The following is a 25,322-nucleotide window of genomic DNA, read 5'->3' as shown; positions in this document are numbered from 1 at the left end:
TGCCCATGATCAGATCCAGGTTGAAGTTTGATCTTCCATATTAAGATAGTAGGGATTCTCCTCACAGTTCCAGGGCAGAGAAGGTGCCTGTGGTTATCTGCATATCAGCAAAGGTAAGAGAGCATAAGATCTTGGAGGAATAATGGGCTGGACAGCCCAATGGGCTATCCCCCAAAAAACAAAAACAAAACCCAAAGCCTTGGAAGTGCTGTCTTAGGCTGAGGAAATGAGTAAACAACAGAAAAAGAAGAATCTGACCATAGAGAATTACTTTAGTCCCATGGAAGATCAAAACACATACTTAGATGAAGACAGAATTGAAGCTTCCATATCCAAAACCTCCAAAAGCAATAGAAAATGGGCTCAGACTATGGATGAGTTCAAAAATGACTTTGAAAAGCAATTAAGGGAGTTGGAGGAAAAATTGGGAGGAGAAATGAGAGTGATGCAGAAAAATCATGAAAAACAAATCAGCAGCATGGTGAAAGAAATAAAAAAAATACTAAAGAAAATAATATGTTAAAAACCAGTTTTGGTCAAATGGAAAAAAGCAAAACAAAAGGCAAATGAGGAGAAGAATGCCTTAAAAACAAGAATTGGGGCAGCTAGGTGGTTTGGTGGATAGAGCACTGACCCTAGAGTCAGGAGTACCTGAGTTCAAATCTGACCTCAGACACTTAATAATTACCTAGCTGTGTGGCCTTGAGCAAGCCACTTAAACCCATTGCCTTGCAAAAAAAAATAAATAAATAAAAACCAGAATTGGCCAGCTGGAAAAGGAGATAAAAAAAAATCTCTGAAGAAAATAACTTCTTCAAATGAAGAATGAAACTAAAGTAAGCTGATGACTTTGCAGAAATCAGGAAGAAATTAAACTCTTCCAAAAAAGCCAAAAATTAGAAGAAAATGTGAAATATCTCACTGAAAAAACAACTGACCTCAAAAATAGATCCAGAAGAAATAATTTAAAAATTATTGGGCTACCTGAAAGTCATAACCAAGAAAAGAGCCTAGACATCCTTTTTCAAGAAATAATACAGTAAATTGCCCTGAGATCCTAGAAGCAGAGGGTAAAATAGAAATTGAGGGAATTCATTGGTCACATCCTGAAAGAGATCCCAAAAGAAAAACTTCTAGGAATATTATAGCCAAATTCCAAAACTCCCAAGTCAAAGAGAAAATACTAAAAGCTGCCAGAAACAAACAATTCCACTACCAAGGCTCCATAGTCAGGATTACACAGGATCTGCAGCATCTCCATTAAGGGCTTGTAGGGATTAGAATATGATATTCTGGAAGGCCAAATATCTTGGTTTACAACTGAGAATCAACTACCCAGCAAAACTGAACATCCTCTTTCAGGAGAAAAGATGGATTTTGAATGAAACAGGGGACTTTCAAACTTTCCTATTGAAACAACCAGAGCTGAACAGAAAGTTTGATCTCCAAGTACAGGACTCTGGTGAACCATTAGAGGGAGTGGAAGAGAGGGACTAACTATGAGGTACTTAATGATGTTGAACTGTTTGTATTCGTGCATGGGAAGAAGATATTGATAACTCATATGAACTTTCTCATTTATAAGAGCTCTAAGAAGAAGCATATATATAGACAGGACATAGGAAGGAGTGGAATATAATGGTATAATATAGTAAAAAGATGGAGTCAACAGGTGATTAAACTGGGAGGAAGAGAAAGGAAAGGAAGAAGGAGCTAAGATATTTCACACAAGAGTCAAGAAAAAGCTTTTTCAGTGGAGTGGAACAGGGGGAAGGCAAGGAGAATGGGTGAGCCTTCATTCTCATCAGAAATGGCTCAGAGAGGAAATAACATACATACTTAATAGGGTATAGAAATCTATATTACCCTAGAGAAAAATGGGAAGAAAGGGATGGCATAAGGGAGAATGGGGGGGGGGGGGAAGGGGGAAATAGGTGATTGAAGAGAGGGAAAATTGGGGGAGAGGGTAGTCAGATACAACACACTTTTGGATAGGATGAAAGGAGAGAGAGAGAATAGAATAAATGAGAGTGGGGAGGAATAGAGTGGAGGGAAATACAGCTAGTAATAGCAACTGTGGGAAAAATATTGAAGCAACTTCTCTGGTGGTCTTATGATTAAAAAAAGGCAACTCACCCCAGAGACAGAGCCATTGGAATCTGAACACAGACTGAAGTACATTTTTTTTCTCTCTCTCACTATTCTTGAGGTTTCTTATCTTCTTGGGGGCGGGTATGTTTACTCTTACAACAAAATTATTGTAATAATATAAAATAAATAAACCAAAGGATTTAAAAAAAAATTTCTAGTGTGAGTTTTAAAAACCAGAAAGCAAGTTTGCAAATGATTGAAGGGGCTTCTGTGAATTACTTTTCTACCAAATCAAACTGTAAATATCTAATGTCAATCCTTACCTTTCCTTTGGGGAAGGGCTGAAAAGAATATGGTTGTAATTACACAGAAAGTATCAGGAGAAAGCTGGGTTGAGTTGATTGGAAAAGCACAGAGTAAATACCTTTTACGTATGTTATGTGCTAATAAGAAATATACTCTATTTCTTTGCTTAAACATGTCTCATATTTTCCTTAATGAATACTCAAAGGCATCCTTGGTTATAATTTATTTGCTAAGTAATGATGGATGGTTATTTAGAAACACAATATTCTATCTCTTTTCAAACTAACAACCATAAAAATGATTGACTATTTCAAAATTCTCTGACTTGATTCTAGTGGAGAAGAATAAATATAATTTTGAGTAATCCCTTTTCTTCAGAGTCATATCTTCTGAGATATGTAATATTTGTGTAATATATGTGTATATTTTGTGTAAAATATATAATATTTGACCTTTAGGATACATTTTTTGAAAAGCCCACTTCTTTGGGGGGGAGAGCTTTTGCCTAAGAGGTGGTGGTGAGCATAGCAAGGACATTTCTAGGGATCAAGAGCAAGGTTACCTTTTCAGACAAAATCAAATGCAAACCACTTAGCTTATTACTGATGTCTTGTTTTTGTTGTTTTCTGTACCTCTACCCAGAGGTCTCATCAGATGGGCACATTTTACAAATGATAAAGGTTTAATTGAGGATTGATGAATATTTTTCAAACCAAGGGATGTAACCCCTAGATGGAGTAAAAGTTCAAGGGAGTCAAAGAGATTCAAGCTGTGGTGCTCAAAAAAACGTGCACCATGATTAGAAAATCAACTCTCCAGTGGGCATATTATCCCAAACAAATCTTCCTTTATTGACAGCACCTACAATACTCTGCTTAATTACTTGCTTTGTTGGCGGAAGAGAGGTGGGCTCCTCATCCTACTGACAGCATCTGCTCTACTTAATTACAGGCTTTGTCTCCCTCCCGGGCTGGGGCTGAGTTTCCTCCTACTCTGCAGCACAGCTGGAAAGACCTTAGAAACAACGATTAAGGAGTCCCAGGTCAAAGGAAGTGCTGGAGGAGGGTGACTCTGCTTGGCGGGGTACCCAGGGGAACAGGGAGAAACTGAGCAGGAGGCAAAGCGGGGAAATTGCCAGACTTTCCAGGTCCTTCTAGAGGTAGACCACCAGTCATTAATCTGTGCTTGCAGTTATTTTCCAGAATGCACTCATATGCAGAGGTTAAGCTTGGAAACACATCCTTAGTCAAAGAAAAAATTTTGGATTATTCATCATTTTGGGTTGCCTATTCTTCTTTCTCTCCCTTACTATGGATAGTCTGTAGTTGATTTCATTTTGTTTTCTGTAATTTGTCCTATTCATTTACTGAGACACTGACCAGTTTTTCAATTCATGTTTAAGTTTATGATCTATAAAACATATATAAATAAATATATGTATGTGTGTGTGTATATAAATGTACTGATTGAAGCTAACAGATTTAATTTCAAAATAGCAATGATAATATTAACAAGAAAAACTGTAGGTCTAACACAATGTATGACTTCACAAAGAAATAGGATGCTATTCTCCATGGCTACCACAGTTACCTGATCCACTGGTATAACAGTCTCAGATCATCTGTTTAGCTGTAGGATGTAGATTACTAGAGTTGAGAAAATTCATCTTCCCTTTTTTTGCAAAAGAGTGTGTGTGTGGGGGGGTGTCTCCGTCTGTAATGTCATTTATGCTGTGTTCTCAGCTGATGTGATGGTTATTTGCTGAACTGCTCCTCACACCTCCACCCCAACTTCTGTTCCTCTCCCTAGTGAATTCTCTATTCCAAGGGATAGCTCTCTCTCTCTCTCTCTCTCTCTCTCTCTCTCTCTCTCTCTCTCTCGGGAGAGGGATGCATTTGGGAATAACGGTGATTCAAAAAATAAAATATTGCAATAATTGTTCTGAGAATATATCTTACCGCAAAATTACTCTGGGATGCATAATGGAGTGGAGTTGCTCCTTGACTATCAGATGGAATGGTTCCCAACTTGTTTCTTTCCAAAAGGAGATGGACAATTTGTGCATGACCTAAAAATTTTCAAAAAGACATAATTGCTATAATAGGCCAGTAAGACTCAATGAATACACATACACACACACACACACACACACACATATACATGAATATGCTAAAATGGATTGTTTTAAAATGTGATTTGTTGAAAAAAAATCAAGATTTTCATATACAGTCATTGTCTTTAAAATATCTGGATGATATAGGTTTTTCTTTTTAAATAAGATTAAAAAAAGTTAAATATGCATATTGCTTGAAATGTATATTGCATTCTCTCCTCCCACCCCCTCAAATTTGGCTTATACAAAAACCTGAGCACAGCCTGTAATTACAATCTTAGTACGAGAAGGATGACAAAGTAACCAAGACAACAATGTGAATAGAGGAAGAGAATAGTGATGATAAAAATGCATAAGCCATCTTTATTTGAATTGAAAGAAATGTGGAAAAAAACTTGTAAGGTGGTTTTTTACATGTTAATTTTGTTTCATTTATATAATTTCCTTTCTTTTTAAAGTGAGTTCATTTTAGGGGTACAGTTTATACTCAGACCTGTATTTAATCTAGTATAGTAAATCTCTAATATTTAAGGTAACTGTTTCAAAGAATATCATTAAGGAGAATGCAATTTGGTACTAAAGGTTGTTAGCTGAGCCAAGAAAATGTAGCACAAGTTTAAACAGAGATGGAATTTTATATAGGACTGGACCAGTACAGAAAGTGTAATGACTGCATTTGACTCCTAGTTTTCATGTTATATGAAACTTCAGTAGCTATTACCATGGAAAAGCAATATGGAAATTTTTATGATTTATTTTCTGGTAGTCTTTCAACAGTTTTTACAAGAATGGAAGGATTAAAAAAAAGAATGAAAGGATGAGGCTGTCTTGTTAGCTTTTTTCTTACTATTCTGGTAAAAGGTTTAATAAGTCCTACAAAACATGGTACAATTTCTCATTACTTCCCAGTTTTCCTTCCTAATTAAAGTGAGATACTTGAAATGTAACATTGAAAACATGCAGGAAAATGTACTGCTTGGGAATGTTTTAAGTTGATGAAATAGATCTTAGGAGAAATATAAATAATAGAATTAAAGTTGAGGTAAATCAAATTTTTGCATTACAGAAGTCTTAGATTTTAAAATAAACTTTAACAAATTTTAGGAGCTGTAAATATTGAGAGACAGGATGGACTAGTGGAAAAGTTCTAGATTCAAAGTCAGGAAAGAGCGAACCCTGATGTGATGTAGAGTCCTGGGTTCAATTATTTATTAAGTCATGTGACTAAGCCTGAGCCAGAGAAATGAAGATAATATATTGTGCTCTCTCTCTATATCAGACAACTGCCATGATGAGAATATAAGATAATATTCTTAAAAAATTACATATATCTGACTTATTATTAGGATGAATTCATTACTAAATAACATAACATTATGGTATCTAGTTGATTAATCTCCTATCATTCATTACTATTTTATATAAAGAGAATCAGATTCAAAGTTGCATGTGTCTCCAATGCCTTGAGCATGGTCTAAAACAGAGTGACCTATATGTAAGTGCTTCATCCACCCCTGGAGGACTCCATCATTGGGCAGCTTATTCACTTTTTGGATGGCTTCAACTGTTTTTTATATATATTTCACTAATGGTCTTATCTCTGTCCTTTGTGGCCAAGTTCTCCCAACAACTCTAAATAATTGAAAGGCGTGATTACCTCCTTCCTACATCTTTTGTTCTCTAATCTAAGCATTCTCAGTTCTCTCAAACAATTCCCACACCATCCTGGTCATCCTCCTGTGGACATAGTCCAGTTTATCAATTCTTCTTCTTTCACTATGGTGGACAAAATTTTTAGGATCCAATAACAGCCAAACTCTATTCAAATAAATATTTAAGTGTCTATTATGTGTTTGGGAGATAATGGGGATGCAAAGATTAACCAACAAGCAAATTTTTAACTACTTGCTTCAAAAACCTTACACCAAAATAAATATTGCCTCCTTGGTTCTATACTCTATCCTTATGTCAACAATCTCAAGATTTTATTAGCTCCCATCTTACAGTGCTAACTTCTGGAGTTCTTTAAAGTCCAAGGTTTTTCTCACATGAATTGTGCTGCAATATCTCCACCCGCAACCTTTCCCCTCCCCAGATCTTCTTCAAACTTGTGAGATTGATTTTTAAAAACTTAAAATGAAGAATTTTATAGATAACTCTATTAAATGTCATTGGCATTGGAACATTATTTCATTTTGGATTTTTGCTTTGAAACCTATTCCCTGCTTTAAATCATCTGCAGACTTAATATGGATGCCCTCCATTTCTTCATTTCAATTACTGATAAAATACAGAATGTAACAGGCTCAGTGACAAAGTCCTGAAGTACTCCACTTTGATAGTAATTAATGCTTTTTAGAGAGAGACAAAAAAGTTATAAATCTACCCAAGTCTGTTTTCATTCAATCCACATTCCTCCATTTGGTTCACAAGAATATTATGAGAGATGTGTCAATCAGAGGCTGCTGATTGGTCCCTGTGGTCCCTGGCATGAGGGATGGGGCAAGGCTGTGTCTAAGATGACTGGTAACTGATCAGGATGAGAGCTCCACAGTCCTTCATTTTGTTCACAAGAATATCATGAGAGATGTGTCAGTCAGAGGCTCCTGATTGGTCCCCAGGGTCCCTGGCAAGAGAGATGGGGCAAGGCTATGTCTAAGATGACTGGTGGCTGATCAGGAAAAAGGGTCCACTTAATAGACTTTAAAAAGAGCTATAACTTTTATTCTCATTCTCCTCCTTTCTGAGCAACACTCTTGGGACTCTGCAAATGTCCTAAGTTTAGGACTTGTCAACTGACTTGTTTGATTTCTAGTTCTGTAGTTTCCATCATTCCCCAGGTTTAGCAGTGTATCATAATCCTTTTTACACTAATGATTTGTTTCACAAACATTTTCTATCACACTATTATAGAGTCTGAAGATAATATAAAAGTAGAGTTCAACCCAGACTTGGATGAATTTTCACTATTTCAAATTTATTGAGCCTCAACTAAAGATTTTCTTGTCTTTACTTTTCAGGCTTTTTTTCAAAAACCTTATGATAGCTCTGATGAATCCAGATATAAAACAAATTTCAGCTGAAGGTAAATGGTATAATGGATAGAGTATTTGACCTGGACAGATCAGGAAGACCTCTTATCAGATTTGGTCTCAGATACTCTCTAAGCCTCATTCTTCATGTGAAAAAATGGGCATAACAACTGCACTGTTCTCCCAGGGTTATTGTGAGGATAAAATGCAATAATATATTTAAAGCTATTTGCAAACCTTGGAGAGCTATGTCAATACTATATGTTATATTTACTTACAAAATTTCTCCTCCTTTCTCTACCTCCAGTACAACACACTAATCAGTGGTAAAGATAACTTGAAACTCAATCTGCTCCAACTTCTCCCTTTCATCAGAAATTCCTTTCTCAGAGGTAGAGTCATACATGGCTAATAAAAAGGTAGGTGAAGACCAGGAGTAGCAAAGATATTTTGTGATAAAAGAAAAGCAAGTGATTTGTAAGACTACCCACACCCTAGAAAAATAAACACAAAGGTCCTCTATGTTTTAAAAGGGGGAAATCACTTTTGGTTAACAGCATCCACATCTTGTGGACAAGGGTTTTAAACATTGGTATTTGATGTGTTTCTACTCCCCCCCTTAATCTGAAGGACTGGGGCCCTTCTCATAGAAGTGAACTTGCAGGGTGGGGTGGGTAGAGATGCTTTGGTCTTTTATTAATGGTCATTCAGGATTGGTCACCATGATCCCTAGCAAGAAGAAGGGGACTTTGGGCAGTGAGGTGGAGCAGTAGATAGAGCACCAACTCTGGTGTCAGGAGGACCTGAGTTTAAATCTAACCTCAGACACTTAGTAATTACCTAGCTGTGTGACCTTGGGCAAGCCACTTAAACCCCATTGTCTTGCAAAACTCAAAAAATATAAAGAAGAAGAAGGAGGGGCTATCTAAGATGACTGGCAATCAAGTAGGAAATGGAGCACTCAGACTTTAAAAAGAGAAATCATTTTCACACTCACTTCCCCTCTTTGGGGCTCTTCATACCGACTATTAGATTTGCAGTTATTGAGGGGGATGAAGAAGGCTCTCTGCCTCCTCCTGTCCCCCAGCAGTGGCTCCTCCAATCACTCCATGATGATTTCTTTGGCATTTTTCTCCTTGATTTATCTTCTTCCTCTTTTTTAACATTATCTCTTACCTCCTGCATAGTCTATCTCAAGTCAAATCCAAGGCTGCAATAGCTTGATAATCTTGGGGAAATTGAATGACCAAAGGAAGCTCTCTGGCCCTCTCTGCTCCCCCAAGCTCATCAGGTAGGGCTCAGAAGACGAGTTATATCAAAAGACAAGATACATGCCCAATTCCTAGGAACAAGAGAATCTTCCTGATGTTCTGACACTATCTGAAAATCCTGTTTTTAGAGGTAGCATCGTGAATTTAGTTTTTTTCATTTTTCATTTTTTTGCAAAGCAATGCTCCATTCACTGTGCCACCTTGCCGCACAGTCTTTTCATGTTTTAGGATAAAATATCTCAGTAGAAAGTAAGCTCAAGGGTGGGAACTATTATTTGGGGTTTGTCTTTATGTCCCCAACACCTAGCACAGTGCCTGCTACCTAGAAAACATTTTTAAAAAGTATAATATTCCACTGAGTTGAATAAAGACCTGGGCACCTCTGCTCCAGGGGAAGGATTTCTGGACTTTGTTCAAGGTCATACAACTGAGACCTCTCTACTTTACAAGGATGGACCAAGGGAAACAGGAAATAAGAAATAAGCATCTCATGTCAGGTGCTTCTCATTTAATTTAAATTTTTTTGTTTAATCTGAGTAAATAAATCTCATTTTATTTCATGCAAAAATGTTCTACAACTAAATCTGTTCATTTTTTCATTTTATAGATCAGGAAACTGAGGCAGAGAAGGATTAAATGAGGAGTGTGTCCAGGCTACTTTCTTGGGCCTCCATGCAGGGTTACTTGGGTAGCAACTTTCTAATGGGGGTGTTCTATATTCAGTTCTTCAGACTTTCTCCAGGACTCTCTTGGAGCTGCTAAGGTGCCTTTGGTGGTAAAGACGGTTAGGATTTCAAAGCAAAAAACCCAATATGATAGGGGAGTGTGTTAAAAGCAATTACATGGGGCAGCTGGTTAGCACAATGGGCAGAGTGCAGGCCTTGGGGTCAGGAGAACTTGAGTACAAATCCAACCTTAGACACTTAATAATTACCTAGGTGACCTTGGGCAAGTCACCTAACCCCACTGCCTTGCCAAAAAAAAATCAATAAAAGCACTTACGCATATATCATTCCATTAGACTATAAGCTCCCTGAAGATAGGAACTGTCTTTTTTTTCTTTGTGTAGTATCTGACACATATTTAATGTTTGATTGTTTAATGTTTATTTAAAGGTATTTAATGTTTAATTGAATCTTAATTTTTTTCCTTCCCAAAAAGGATAAGAGAAATAATCTAGGTAATTTTTCTCAGTTGCATCTCAGCAGAAGAAAAGGACATTTTAGGCAGTGACCCATGCAATTTGTGCTTCTCAGGATACCTTGCTTGACCTACCCAAAGTTACCAAAACTTTGGGAAAAAAATGTTTTCTCCCCCAAAATGATACAGTGATAGAAAGAAAGTTTAGATTCTACCACCTGTGAGCATTATCATCTCAGGCAAATCACTCTTCTCCATTTGTAACATGCAAAGACAATTAGGGTTGTATAAAATGATTTTTAAGGCAATTTCCAACTCTGTGAATTTATGATTTTCCCCAAAAGTCACACATTTATTAGTACTGAAAAGGGAATCTAGAACTTCAATAGTCAGTGTTTACAGACTTATCTCCTCAGGTAAAGTATCCTTAAATTAGGACACACCCTGCTTTGTGAAAATCCATGATGCTGCCTATAGAACTTCCATATGGTGTCTAAGCAAACCCTCTTCATTTGTCAGCAACGCCCATACATGGGGGAAGCCAAACCTGGCCAGGGTCTCCTGAGGTTGGCTTTAGCTTGGGATGCCTTTTGAAAAGCAGAGGTTCAGATGACAAGCCCCGCTCTCCTGCAGGCAAGGATACTCTATGGCTAATGAGCCACTCTTACACTCAGAGGACAGCTGTTAACAAGTTGAAAAATCCAGAAAAATCATGTATTAGTAATCATCACTGGAAACTTCCATTGCCATTTAAACAATAACAGTGACAACAACACAACAAATTTTTTTCTGCCTTTATTCTATTAATACTAGTCTCTGATCCTAGAAAGAAACCACCTCTAGAACAGCCATTCTAAAGTCTAGAACAGCTATTCTAGAATCAACAAAGGCAAAATATTCTGCATGAAGATTAATATAGTTTGTAATCATATATTTTTTAAGCCTGGCCAAGCGCTTTACTTACATTTTGTCATTTGGCCCTTGTGACCACCTTGTTTGGTATATAATTATTAGATAGATAGATGGATATATAGATAGATATAATTATTCCCATTTCACTGTTAAGGAAAATAAGGCCAAGAAAAGTTCAGGTCCCACAGCTTCTAAGAGTCTGTGAGAGGATTCAAACCTGGTCTTCCAGGCTCTAGTTACAATGCATCTTGCCTCTGATTCATCATCTCCCACCATAGAAAGTCACCAATGAGGCTTCCCATGTTTTATTGTCTAATAGAACTCAAATACATGGAAAACCAAAAATCTGGAAAAAGCCACTATCACCACCAATGGAGCTATACTTAACTTTAGTGCTGTATTAAGACCTGGTATCCATCAAATTTATTGTGGTGGTTAGAATTTGTTTGGGTCCTGTTACCCTGCCTTTCTACCACAGATGAAAGTGAGTGATATTCTACTGAAAACTGGGACTATTTTGTTGATTCTATTTCCATGGAAAATCAACAAAAGATTCTGTGTTGTTCTATTTCCCTAAGAGGAAAGCATTCTTAACATGTATTTGGGGTTTATTTTTAATGTGAACTTATACTCTTGCTTCTTGTCCACAAGGTTATGATAAGGGAAATAAACAGAATGCAAAGAAAAGAAAGGGAACCAAGTAAACAGGCAAAAGGTATTATACTTGGTAAGAAGGCATGAGATTAAATAACATATATTGGTTGTTTTAGAACAAGTTCCCAGGAAACATGACTTGTAGGAATGAGTACAAGTTGTACAGCAGAGGCAAAAGACCTAAAATGGATCTAAAGTCTGAATTTCCAGTGCAGGGAACAGTTACAGGTCAGGAGAAATTGCCTGCACAGATAGCATGGTTGGGTAAGAGAAATAAGATTCAAAATGATTCGGTTAAAGCATATTTGTGGGCCAAAACCAAGAAGATGAAATTTAATATTGAAAAAAGTCCTTCATTTATGTTTGAAATAATGAATTTTTTAACATAGAATAAAAGACTAGGAGCCGTTTATCTGAAAAAAATGATAGAGAAGTTCAGTGAGTCACTAAATTAATAAGCAATAAAGTATGAAACAGCTATAAGGAAAAAATGAAATATAGTATAGTATACTATGTAAGTATACTCATCATGGAAAGTAATAACTACACTGCATTCTGTGTCGGTCAAACCACAGTTGGAAACAGCATCTGGTTCTGGCATTATGTTTTGAAAAGTTTATAAAGAAAAGAAACCAAGAAACTGAGAAATCATGACATCCTGTCCTTAACTAGGAGCTTGGGGGGTAGAAGGAGGCAATAAACTCATCCTCATCCCTATTATTCATAAACCTGCCATTGTCTCCTCTTTCTCCCCTTTCCTACTTCTTACAAAGGCCAATCCTTCTGTCTCCTTGGGTGATCTCAAGCCATTCTCCAATAGACTGCTCCCTCTGTCATACCCACTCTGTCCCTTATTTTCAATCTCTCCCTGTCCTTTTAATGGTTCATTTCTTCCCTCTAACATGCCCATTCTCCATCCTAAAAAAATCCTCACTCGATTCTTCTGTGGTTACTAACTCCTGTCTTATATCTCTTCTACCCTTCGTAGAGAAATTTGAAAAGTTGTTGTGTATATTGTATCTGACTCTTCATGATCCCATGGACATCATGCCCTTCTATCTTCCACTCTCTCTCAAAGTGTGTCCAGGTTCATGTTCATTGTTTCTAAGTCACTATCTATCCATCTCATCTGCTGTCATCCCCTTTTCCTTTTGTCTTCAATCTTTCCCCAACATCAGAGTATTTTCCTATGAGACCTGTCTTCTCATTATGTGCTCAAAGTATTTTAAGCTTCAGTATTTGACCTTCCAGTGAATAGCCTGAATTAATTTTTAAAGTATTGACCAATTTGATCTCCTTGCATCCAAGGGACTCTCAAACTTGAAGACTTTCATTTTTTCCTCCTCCTACCCCCCTTTTTTTTAACTCCTTACTGTTTAGTTTCCAACCTTCTCATTCTACCTAAACACCTTTCTCCAAAGTTAACAAAGATCTTAGCTGTCAGATCCAATGGCCATTTCTTGATTCTGATTAGATCTCTCTGCAGTCTCTGACATTTTTGATCCCTCTCGCCTCCTTGATACTCTCTTGCCTCTAGGTTTTTATCATTCTGCTCCCTCCCAGTCCTTCTCCAACTACTCTTTCTTAATCTCTTTTGCAGAATCCTTAACCAGATTTCACCTTTTTGCTATAGATAACCCAAAAGGTTCTGCCCTGGGCTCTCTTCTTCTTCTCCCTGTATGCTAACTTGTGAACTACTTCACTTGTAGAATGATCATCAGCTTTCATGGATTTAATGACCATTTCTATGCTGGTGATTCTCAATTCTTCCTTTCTTCCCCCCAGCCTCTTGGTTGACCTTAAGTACTGCAACTCTGACTGGCTTTCAGACATCGCCAACTGGCACATAGTAGGCACTGTATAAATTCTAGATGCTATTATTATTATACATATATGTATGCATGAGAAATAAATAAGGATTATGACAAAATGTTCTGAAGCTCTCAGTTCAATTAAAAATAAAAATCTGGTGTTATGTTTAAAATAAGTCTGAAAAGTTGTGCTGTGGGGGACAAATTCCTATCATTTTACCTTAAATAAACTAATTCCACAAAACTTGTTTTTTTTTTCATCTAACTCTTCTTTCCACAAATATGGCTTATTTTTTTTTTAGATTTTTGCAAGGCAAAGGGGGGTTAAGTGGTTTGCCCAAGGCCACACAGCTAGGTAATTATTAAGTGTCTGAGACTGGATTTGAACCCAGGTACTCCTGACTCCAAGGCCGGTGCTTTATCTACTATGCCACCTAGCCGCCCCCACAAATATGGCTTATATAAAACCTTAGTATAGCCTATAACTGGTATTATTTTTCAAAATGTACCTGTATTTTTTCCCTTTCAAAGAAATCCCATTTGAGACATCAGTCTATATCAAGGGCAACCTGATATGGGCCATTATAGTATTTGAAAAGAGGATTCAGTATGAGTTTTTTGAAATGTTAAATATGACAATGGACAGGAGCTTCATTTGAGTGAGGGAGAAGAGGAAGAACAATATAAACTAGTGTTTTAATTCTTATTAAACTTACCAAGTAAGGCAGCCCAGTGAAGGGGTGTCCGAAACAAATTGTCATAAGATGTGATATTGCAGCTTTCATATGAGGTCAAAACATCCACCACTGTCAAATTCCCATCAGCAACTGCGAAATGAAGAGGTGTTCGCCCTTCATAATCCTGCCAGTTCAGTAAAGACTCAGTTGGAGCAGCGTCCTGTGTTTAAATGAACAGAGACTTGAGGCACGCATGGAATACTGACACAATCTCATCAGCAGGGGCTGTATATTTGCCCTTTTTTGTAGCACAATGTCTGGCACATAAAGAGGGACTTAAGGAATACTTGTTGATGGACTACTGAGAGATACCTGTAATTACAAATGTGACATTGATTTCCCCCAAAGAACCTTCTACTAGCCTTCCTTTAGAATCAACACTAAATAATGATAACAATAACTATTAGTTATAATGCTTTAATGCTTGTAAAAGTGCTTTATATATGTTACCTCAATTGACCCTCACAACAAGTCTCTGAGATATGTGTTAGCATAATTCCCATTATAAGGAATAAAACAGATAAAGAAATTGAAGCTTGGAAAAGTTGAGGGACTTTAATGAGGGTTAGATGGTTAGTAAGTTTCTAAGGCAGAATTTAAACTCAGATTTCCTGATTCCAAGTCCCAAACTGTAGTTACTGTCCCACTGTCTCAAGTCTGAAGAACAGAGGTGAAGGCATAATATCACTCCTAAAACTACTGTAGAGACCTGGAACTCTGTTGCTGCTAGTACATAATGCATCTACGGTGGAACAAAAGGCCATCCCCAATGGCATGACTGAAACCATCCCTTGGCAGAACTTCCAAGTGGGTGACCTTTAGAATTAAAACACTAGTGGAGAATAGATGAAAGTTGTAACCCTTTTTCTAGAAATGTCTTTTGAAAAACTTTTCCTGAAGGCTTAAAACCCAACAGAATTAATTTAGTTAACAAACATTTATTAATCCCTCACAAATGAAATAATGTATGCAAAGTGCTTTGAGGCACTAAAAGAAAAGGAAATTTGACTTAACAAAAAGGAAAGAAAGAAAGAAAGAAAGAAAGAAAGAAAGAAAGAAAGAAAGAAAGAAAGAAAGAAAGAAAGAAAGAAAGAAAGAAAGAAAGAAAGGAAGGAAGGAAGAAAGAAAGAAAGGAAGAAAGAAAGAAAGAAAGAAAGAAAGAGTTAAGGCCACTATTGTACAGATAGCAGGAAAGTGCAAGTATTTGAGTAAATCCCTGAAAAGAAACATTCATTAAGTAATTACTGGATAGAGTACTGTGGTAAGTACTGGAGAGATACTAGATTTTAAAGTAAGACATAGATTTTTTTTTAATATTTAGCTTTTAACATAGTATGTAGCACATGTTATTGTTTAGTTGGATTTAGTTATGTCCCATTCTACATGACCCCATTTGGGGTTTTCTTGGCAAAGATATTGGAATGGTTATATTTCCTTCTTCAGTTCGCTGGAGAGAAGAGGAAATCAAGGCAAACAGGGTTAAGTTCAAAGTCACAGAGCTAGTTCCTGAGACCAGATTTAAACTTAGGGAGAGAAGCTTCCCTGTATTCCCAGTACTCTATCCATTGTGCTACCTAGCTGCCCACTACATGGTAAGTGTGATAAATGACTGTTTATTGATCTATCCCTACTGTAATAGAATGCACAGATTTAAGTCAAGTGAAGAAACATTTAAGTGCCTATTATGGACACATGATAGATACTTAATGTTGATTTACATTTATTAGTGATGCCCTCCAACCCCTTCCTCATCTTCAGCAATAGGAGATCGGAGAAATACTCTTTAACTTGATACAACTGTGGTCCATCTGACTTCTCCCTCTCCCCAACTCATTTTGAGTGTGAAATAATGAGTGGTCCCTTAGTTTGCACCCAGTTTCTGCTTCCCTTCCTCCCCTTTCCCTACCTCCTGTCAATTAGATTCTGTGGCTCTCCATCCAGTATAGATTCTCTGGGCAATGAAATTCTCCTGTCTCATTGGGTGAAGCTTAGATGATATTACTTACTGCCTTCTACCCTTTTCCCTTACTTTTATTCCAGGGTAGATTTTTTATGAAAACAGAGTAAGTTTTGTGAGCATGGTATGGAGAAAGATCAGGAAAAGTGGGCAAAAGCAGGGTGTGGGGGGGAATGGGAACCATGACTGGTTGAAGAGTCTTTGTGTTTTTGTTTTCATTTTTACTTTTTTTTTAAGTAATACTCAGAGGAAACATTTTATTTAATCCTGGTTTTCCTGTAGCTTTTGTATATGAGGATCATAGAAAATTCTAGAATAGGTTAAAATACAAACTCCTCTGTTTGGAACTTACACCTCTATACTCTGGCTCCAGTCCATTTTTTAATGTATGCTTCCCATTACTTTTAATACATTCTTAGGTTTCTGGCCTCTTTGCTGGACATTACATTACATTTCCTGCTTCTATACCTTACTTATCCCTACGCCTGGAATGCTCATCCTCCTCACCTTTGCTTCTTGGAAATCCTAATCCTGAAAGGCTCAGCTCACAGGAAACATCCTACTGGCCTAAAGGCCCTGGCCCTGGGCCAAGCCCTGGGGATACAAAGAAAGGCCATAGCTCCCCTCCAAATGATCCCTGCTTTCTAGGTGTTCACAAACAAATGGGGAGATGACATGAAAACAACTGTGCACAAATAAGATACAGGCAGGATAAATTAGAGATGATCAACAGAAGAAAGTACTCACATGAAAGGGAGAGTGGGAAAGACTTCTTGCAGAAGTTAGAATCTTAGATGGAATTTAAAGAAAATCAGAGAAATTAGGAGGTGGAAACAAAGTGGGAGGGATTTTCCGGTGTGGGGGGACAGTCAACCAGTGAAAATGATGAGAGTCTGTAGATGGCATCTTCTGAGTGAGGAACAGCAGCAAGGAAGCCAATGTCATCGGGACACAGAGTCTGCACAGGAGAGGAAGCTGTGAAAAGGCTGGAAAGGTAGGAAGGGGTCAGGTTAGGATAAATGCACAGAGTTATAATACAAAGTATTATACAAGATCAATATATAGCAACAGGAGAGAGCGTGGCCCAGTGCAGAAAACTGACTTTGGGGTTGGGGAGTGTTGAGTTCAAGTTTCATTTTTGACACATCCTGGGGAAATCATGTTACTTTTATACTCTAGGCAACTTTCCAAGACCGATTTACACTGGAGGATGGAGTTTCCTCACTAGCTGAAATGAAATCACAGTTCGGATAGAGAGGAAATGAAGTGGGTAAGAGAGACACAAAGAAGATTGGGTAGGGAGCATGAGCCAAGAAGGGCAAAGAGACAGGACCATGCTTTGGGAACACCATTAGAGATACAAAATCTCAGTGTTTCAGGGTTTTACACCTCAGTTTCAAATAAATTATTCTCAAGAGCTATTGTTTAAAGTTTTTAAATTGCTAGATTCTCATTCTCTCTCCATCCCTCTATCTCATGGAACCTCCCATCACAATCACCATGATTCGTTTTTTGGTTGTTGTTGTTGTTTGTTTGAATTTACTCAGCAATATGATTGGGATGTAACTGGCCCAGAAATACAAAATTCTGCCAAAAAGCTTGAAGATATTAAAAAAGATGTGGATGCCAAGAAGAAAACCTCCTAGCCATTAATGCAAACTCTAATAATTTCCATGTGGGTGTTTCAGTCATAACTTATATCCTTGAGAGGATACTCTTTCCAATTTGAACCAAATGCTCCCATTCTCACTACTAAAATTGGGTGATTTTCTTCACTCTGAGATACACCGAGCTACCTTTGAGCTAAAATACAATCATAAGCCCCAAATTGCCTTCTATTATTCCTCTTACAGTATTCTGAGCCCTCTATCTATCTGGGAGATTTGAGACTGGAATCATGATTACTGTGTCTAAGAATTTTAATTTTTGTTAATAATCTCATTTCTTTAATTGTAGCTTTTTAGTAATTTCCTACCCCAGATTCCCTCTAATTCCCAATTAACTTATTTGAAAGTAACCTCCTTGAGGGGAAAGACTATCTTGATTGCCTCTATTTGATTTCTTGGTTGCTTGGTACACTACAAAGTGTTTAATCCTTTAGTTGTATAGGACTCTTTGTGATCTGGTGAACCATACATGCCAATTCTGTCCAGAGTTCTCTTGGCAAAGATACTGGAGAGGTTTCCCATTTCCTTCTCCAGTAGATTAAGGCAAATAGCAGTTAAGTGACCAGTATATAGTAAGGACTTAATAAAAACTTTGCATATCTCTCATCTCATTTTTGCTCTTGTTGATTGTTTCAGTTGTGTCTAACTCACAGAGCCCATTGGGGTTTGCCTTGATAAAGATACTAGGGTGGTTTGCCATTTCCTTCACCAGTTTATTTTTCAGATGAAGAAACTGAGGTCAACAGAGTTAAGTGATTTGCCTAGAGTCACCCATCTGAGGCCAGATTTGAAGGCAGGAAGTTTTGTTCACTATGTCCAGTCCACTAACTGCCCTTATCTCATTTATTTATTTATTTTTTTGTTTTAGTTTTAGGTTTTAGCAAGGCAAATGGGGTTAAGTGGTTTGCCCAAGGCCACACAGCTAGGTAATTATTAAGTGTCTGAGACCGGATTTGAACCTAGGTACTCCTGACTCCAGGGCTAGAGCTTTATCCACTACACCACCTAGCCGCCCCCCTTATCTCATTTAAACATTACAAAAACAACAAAAATAACTTTCTAGAAGAGAAGATAACCACAAATAGTAAGTAACAAGTAGTAACCCAGGTATCTCCTGATCACAAATCCAGATGTTTTATCCAGTTTAGTAGCTGTTTTCCATTTGATCTCAATTGATAATGGTGATAAATGGATTTTGCTTTATAAAGAAGCAGTCACTGCCTAAAGAGTTCTAGATTTTAGCACTCTCATTTTAATATTTAATTGGGGAGACTCCAGCTTCCCCTCCCCCAATTCCTTGTCCAATCTCTCAAGGACAGGGTGGATGGAAGATAGAATTAACATTTTTATCATGCAGGGAATTGCTACTCCACCCAAGTAGCTCTGGCTTAGATGGGAGAAACATATTCTTTGTCTAGATTGCTCAAGGCTGGAAGTAGTCTGAGAACTAGGATAGTCTCTCTAGCCAAGAATAATATGATGGCCACTCTTGGTCCTTCATTGGAGTGATTTCTCTTTGTAAAGTCAACCTCTCATTAACTGTTAATCAGAGTTGAATGCCATCCTCTTTTAAGGGCACATAAGCCATGAACTGACCACCATGATTGTCTTTGGCATTTGAGAGTACCACGGACCTCCTTTTATTAAAAATGCTGAAATTATCATTAAAATGACTAATTACCCAGAAATCATGTTTCTAGCATTTCTAAAGTATCACAGTTCAAAAGGTGAATCTGCCTCTATTCCTGATTGACTGTGTCTTGTGGAAATGGACTTTGCCTCTCAAAGGATCTCTGCATCTTTATCTGTAAATGAGGGGATTGGCTTGGATGATCTCTAAGGTAACTGCCACCTCTAATATCCTAAGAAATAATTCTTGAATGAGCTTTGAATGTCAGAGAAATTTCAAATGGAATTTTAATTTGAAATTAATAATGCAAAAAGGAAAGTTTTCTTTTCTTTTTTACTTTATAATCTAGAATTTAAATTTGCATCACCGATCAAAGGAAAAATATTGAGAAGTCACTTTTTTGCCTTCTTTTCTTCCAGGCTGGGCTCTCTCTCTCTTGGACTTGAAGCTAACTCTCTTTGAAATCATTGTCTGAAATATGTTTTCTCATTATCATCATCTCTCAGAATTCTTATCTTCCTTTAATGGTTATCCTTCTATGAAACCTTTTCTGCTGTTGATGCTCTCTCCCCATTAAAAGTGCCTTGTATGTATCTGTGTGGATGTTAAAAACAAATAAAAAACATTATCCTCATAACAGAATCTTTAAGTTTTTGCTTTGTATCCTCATTATAGCACAGTTAGTAAGTGCTCAATGATTACAATATATTTACTTAGTATTAAATTGGGAGTATATTCCACTGAATAACTACCCTATGCATTGTATACTGTGAGAATCAAGGCTAAAGATTCTTGAAGGAAGATGTGACTACATGAATGAGCCACTAGTCTTTTGATCTTGATGATTCTCAAATTTGATATCAGATCAACAGAAGGACCAGCTATGATTCCAGAGGACTGATGACAAAGCATGTTACCTACATTCTGAAAGGAATGATGGATTAAATATTCAGAATGAGATTCATTTTTTTTTGGTTGTGGACACATATATTTGACTACACATATTTTTTATGAAGGTTTCACTTTTCTTTTTCTTTTTTTCCCCAGTTGGGGGATGACAGCAGGGAGAGAACATAGAAATGTGTTAATTAAAAATACATTAAAAGAGCAGAACCAGAAAAACACTGTACACCCTAACAGCAACATGGTAGCAATGATCAGCCGTGATGGACTTGCTCATTCCATCGGTGCAACCATCAGGGATGATTTTGGGCTATCTGCAATGGAGAATAGCATCTATATCCAGATAAAGAACTGTGGAGTTTGAACAAAGTTCAAGGACTATTCCTTTTAATTTAGGGAAAAAACCCTGATATTTTATTGTCTGATCTTGTTATCTTTTATACTTTCTGTTTCTTCCTTAAGGATATGATTTCTTTCTCATCACGCTCAGTTTGGTTCAATGTACAACATGGAAATAATGTAAAGGCTGACAAATTGCTTTCTGTGGGGGGGGAGGGAAGTAAGATGGGGAAAAATTGTAAAACTCAAAATAAAGATGATTCAGAAGGAGGAGGCAATCAACACTGTCAAATACTATAGAGAAATAAAGATGGATAGATTTTTTTTAAAGGCCAATAAATGTAGTGATTAGAAATACATTAAAAATTTGGAATCAAATATTTTCTCCTAATAAAAAATCACCAGTCTTCTTCACACAATAGTTCAGTGCTGACCCCTATGTGCTTCTAGAAAAGTAAAAGGAAAATTTTTTTCCCTACACCTAGGATATCAAGCACAATTCCAAGAATAAAAGGGAAAATTGAGTTCAATGTCATTAAGTGTACTTTAATATCAAAAGAGAGATTTTAATAGAAAATATGTACTCACCAGGATACATCTGACAGTATGAATGGCACTAGGATCTTTGTGGTTAGCTGCCCAATGAAGTGGGATCTTTCCTTCAATATCAGGAATTCCGATATTAGAATCATGTTTTATTAGAAGCTTCACATGCTCTGGATTATTGTAATAGGCACTCCAATGAAGAGCAGTTTGCTAACAATGTAAAAAAAAAAGGTATGTATAGCTATAAAGCCAATATTCCTTTATTTTTAAGTGGAAAGGCCATTAGAACTTAATTCTGAAAAATTACTTAAATGAGACAAAACACTTGCTAACAAATGTGATCCATGGTTTGTGACATAATAAAGCTTGATTCTTCCCTTCATCATTCAGTAGTTGAATTGCATAAGATCATAGATTTAGCACTGGAAAGGGCCGCTCAAAGGCCATCCAGATCAACCCTGTGAGATAACTCAGAGAGCACTGAATTTTGAGTCAGAAAGTTCTGTATTCAAATTCCATCTTAGACAGTTATTAGCTATATGACCCTGGTCAAGTTGCTGATTCCATTTCAGCCTTAGTTACTTCATCTATAAAATGAGAATAATAATAGCAAAGAGTTGTGAAGCTCAAATGGGATATTTATAAAGTCATTTGCAAACCTTAAAGTGCTATGTCAATGTTAGCTTCTACAATCATTACTTTTACCTTATTTTTGTCTTGTGTGTCCACTTCTCCTGGTGCCATAAACTTTAACAAAAGAGCCAAACATTTAGGACTTTTATGTCGAGTTGTCAAATGCAGTGGAGTCATTTCTTCTAAGTCTTTTTGCATCCAGTTTGCTCTACGGGTGAGTAAGAGTTTCATAAAACGATAATTTCCCTAGGAAAAAAGAATAACAATAATGAAAGTCAATAATTTGCTAAGCGATAAACTCTAATGATTTCCCTGAAGAGATATATTTGTAGACATTGCTACTACAATTTAGGGACACAGGGGCTAAAGAGGTTCTCCCTAAATAACTCCAGAGTCATGGTAAAGTTACCATGGTAACAATGGCAAAGTACCATTTGGAATGGTACCCACTTATAGGCTGGCTAATATAACTCACTTTAGCTAAAGCTTCAGGACATATTCATTAACTTATGATCAGTTCCTAAATATGTCTAGCTTTGTTTCATATGGGGAAATCAAAATCCCAGTGGTGAGAGATCTAGAATAGAAACAAGAAAAAAAGTCTTTTATTTTTTATCTTCTGTTTCAAGGGAATGATATTATACTATATTAATAAGAGATGCATAAGCCTTATTCAGGTAATCTCTGCCCTGTCAAAGGACAAAAGAAAGGAGCCTTCTACTGGATACATCTTTATCCTTCTGTAAATGCAGAAAAGATCTTTTGGAAATGTATATTTAAGGACCCAAGATTTAAGCTTATGGTATTGGATTCAATTGCTTGGTTTGCTAAAAACAAATAAAACACAACTTTGGCAATCTCAGTATAATGTTTCTGAATATGGAAATCACTGGATTAAAAAAATGATTCTACAATATTCTCTATGAAAACAAACGTTCACTAACTGATTTGCTCTGTCAGGGATAGGGGATAAAAAGACATGAACCATGCCGTTCAAGAACATACTACCTAATGGGGGAGACAAGGCATGTTCACAAGTCCAGGAAAAGTTCTAGGAGAAATTCAAGGAAGGACAGAGTTCTCTTAATATGAGAGAGTAACTAAGTAAGGAAGGCTTCATGGAGAAAGTGGCAACTAAGTTGGGTCTCCAAGGGTTAGAGACTTTAGTAGACTAAGAGGGGCATGGGGGAAGTCTACTGTAAGTATTGCAGACTGCAAGAAGACATAGAAAAGGACAGGTTGAAAAGAGGGATGGAAGGTTGGAGTGTAGTAGTAGTTAATCATCATCATCATCATCATCATCATCACATAGTTTAAACAGAAAAAATACATAGTGCTTTAAGGGTTTACCAAATATTTTATTCACAATGATTTTGTAAAGTCCAAATGGGAAAGTACCTTGATCACCCATTTAAAGATTAGCAAACAACAGATCCAAAGACATTAAATGATTTGGTCACAAATGAGTGAGTACCAGAAACGGGAATTAAAGAGATTTAGACCAGGAGGGTCTAAGAGGCCATCTAGTCCAATGCCTTCATCTATGAGATGAGGAAATGAAACCCTAGCACACATAGAATGTGACAGAGGCAGGATTTGAACCCAGCTCTTCTGATGTCAGATCCAGTGTTCTCTTTGCTGTCTGACACCATCATGAGAGACATTATCAAATGCCTTTCTTATATTTATGCCTAAACAACAGGGTAAAGTGGATAGAGGTGATCCTAGAGTCAGGAAGACTTAGGTTCAATTTCTGTCTCTGACACATACTTCCTTGTGATCCTGGACAAGTCACTTGATTTCTCAATGTTCCAGGTAACTTTCTAAGACTGAATTGTAGAATTGTTGATGGCCTGCATTGACAGAGAAAGTTTCTTCATTGTCAACTATCTAACCAGTGAGAACACATGCCCCCAAACCTCCATTTTATCTTTGTTCTCCTAGGCTATTTATCCTTTTGAAAAAGTAAATCAGTTTAATTTTGCAGCAACTGTTCTTCCTAACCCACTGAGAACTGGGTGGTGCAGGAGACTGAGCACTGATTGAAGTGGAAAAGACTTGTACTCACACCTGGCCTCAGACTCAATACTCTGTGATCCTGCCTGGCAGTTAACTGAACCTCTACTTGCCTCAGTTTCCTCAGCCATAAAATGAAGATAATAATAAACCTTGTGTTTCTGGATGGTTAGAGGATAAAATGAAATAATATTTGTAAAGAAAGAAAAAAAAAGCCCTTAGCACAGTACCTAGCACATTATAGGGACTATAGAGATGTCTACTGAGATGTTCAATTGAGTGTTTAGTAGTGTCTGACTCTTTGGCATCCCATTTGGGGGGGGGGTTCTTGATCAAGATGCTGGAATCATTTACCATTTCCTTCTTCAGCTCATTTTACTGATGAAGAAACTGAAGCAAACAGGGTGAAATGACCTGCTCAGGGTCATACAGCTAGTCAGTGTCTAAGTCTGGATTTGAAATCACAAAGATGAATCTTCCCAAATCCAAGCTCAGGGCTTTCTATTCACCTCACTCCCTAGCTGTCCTTCAATGTCCCTCCTCCTAAACCCATGGTAGATCCTAGTAATCACTATTTTCCCTAAGTACTCACAAAGCAACCATTTAATAATCCATCCAAAAAACCTGACAACTGGTCATATGGTCTATACTTTGAATATTATTCCCTTTTCTGAAAATCTGAATATTTTCCTATTTCTGCAGTACCATTCTCATTCTCCATGATTACTGAAATATCATTACCATCAGTTTGCATCTACACTTTTCAGTATTTTGTCATATGGGCTGAATGCTCATTTAGGCCAGCTGAGTATCATTATTTATCTTGAATTTTAATTGTATATTATTTTTATTATTTTTGGTCTATTCTTTCAGTCTCAGTTAAGAAAAAGGACAGAAGAAGAATAAAGAGGTAATGCTGCTCTTTTTCCTCTCATCAGTTAAAAATGCTCCATCTAACCTAGATAGCAGCCTTATCATCTTTATTCTGCACTTCTTTGTCTCAAACATAGCCTCATACGTTCGTTTTCTGTAGCATTCTTCACAAGCCCAGCCATTAGGAATGTTAGCATTAAATGTGCTGTTTTTATAGGTAATATTACTATTTTGTATTCATCTGTTATATGATCTTTCATCCTCTGTTTATGTCTTTTAAAAGTCTAAGTTCCCTATGTTATTATTTCAGTCTCTTATCAGACTTTCATAACTCATATCTTCAAATAAAGTCAAAGTTAAAAACTATTTCATAAGATCTGCTTTTTATTTTTTTTATTTTTGCAAGGCCATAGGGTTGAGTGACTTGCCCAAGGTCACATAGCTAAGTAATTATTAAATGTGTGAGGATGGATTTGATTTCTGGTACCCTGACTCCAGGAATGGAGCTCTATCCACTGTGCCATCTAGCTGCCCCATCTGCCTTTTATTTTTTAAATAAATTTTATTGATATTTTTGTTATTTATTGAATATTTTCCTCTATATCCCTTAATATTCCCTATTCCAAAGAGCCATCCTTTATAACTAATTTCTTTTTACCAAAAGGAAAAATGAAGAGAAAAAAATTCAGCA

At 36.9% G+C, this 25,322-nt stretch overlaps 1 protein-coding gene across 1 annotated transcript in view; it reads right to left on the bottom strand.

Annotated features, from left to right (window-relative positions):
- Window positions 1-25,322, bottom strand: part of INVS (inversin) — a 247,342-nt gene that overhangs the window by 76,154 nt on the left and 145,866 nt on the right. The window contains exons 4-7 of the mRNA XM_074196730.1: window positions 21,815-21,988; window positions 21,152-21,319; window positions 14,047-14,227; window positions 4,356-4,465 (exon numbers count right to left, since the gene is read on the bottom strand). Coding sequence (XP_074052831.1) covers window positions 4,356-4,465; window positions 14,047-14,227; window positions 21,152-21,319; window positions 21,815-21,988 — 633 coding nt within the window. The remainder of the gene's footprint in view (window positions 1-4,355; window positions 4,466-14,046; window positions 14,228-21,151; window positions 21,320-21,814; window positions 21,989-25,322) is intronic.

Source organism: Macrotis lagotis, chromosome 8 (genome assembly GCF_037893015.1).
Source record: "Macrotis lagotis isolate mMagLag1 chromosome 8, bilby.v1.9.chrom.fasta, whole genome shotgun sequence".
Lineage (NCBI taxonomy): Eukaryota > Metazoa > Chordata > Mammalia > Peramelemorphia > Peramelidae > Macrotis > Macrotis lagotis.
Note: the sequence above shows the minus strand (reverse complement) of the source record. Positions and strands in the feature narration are given on the sequence as shown.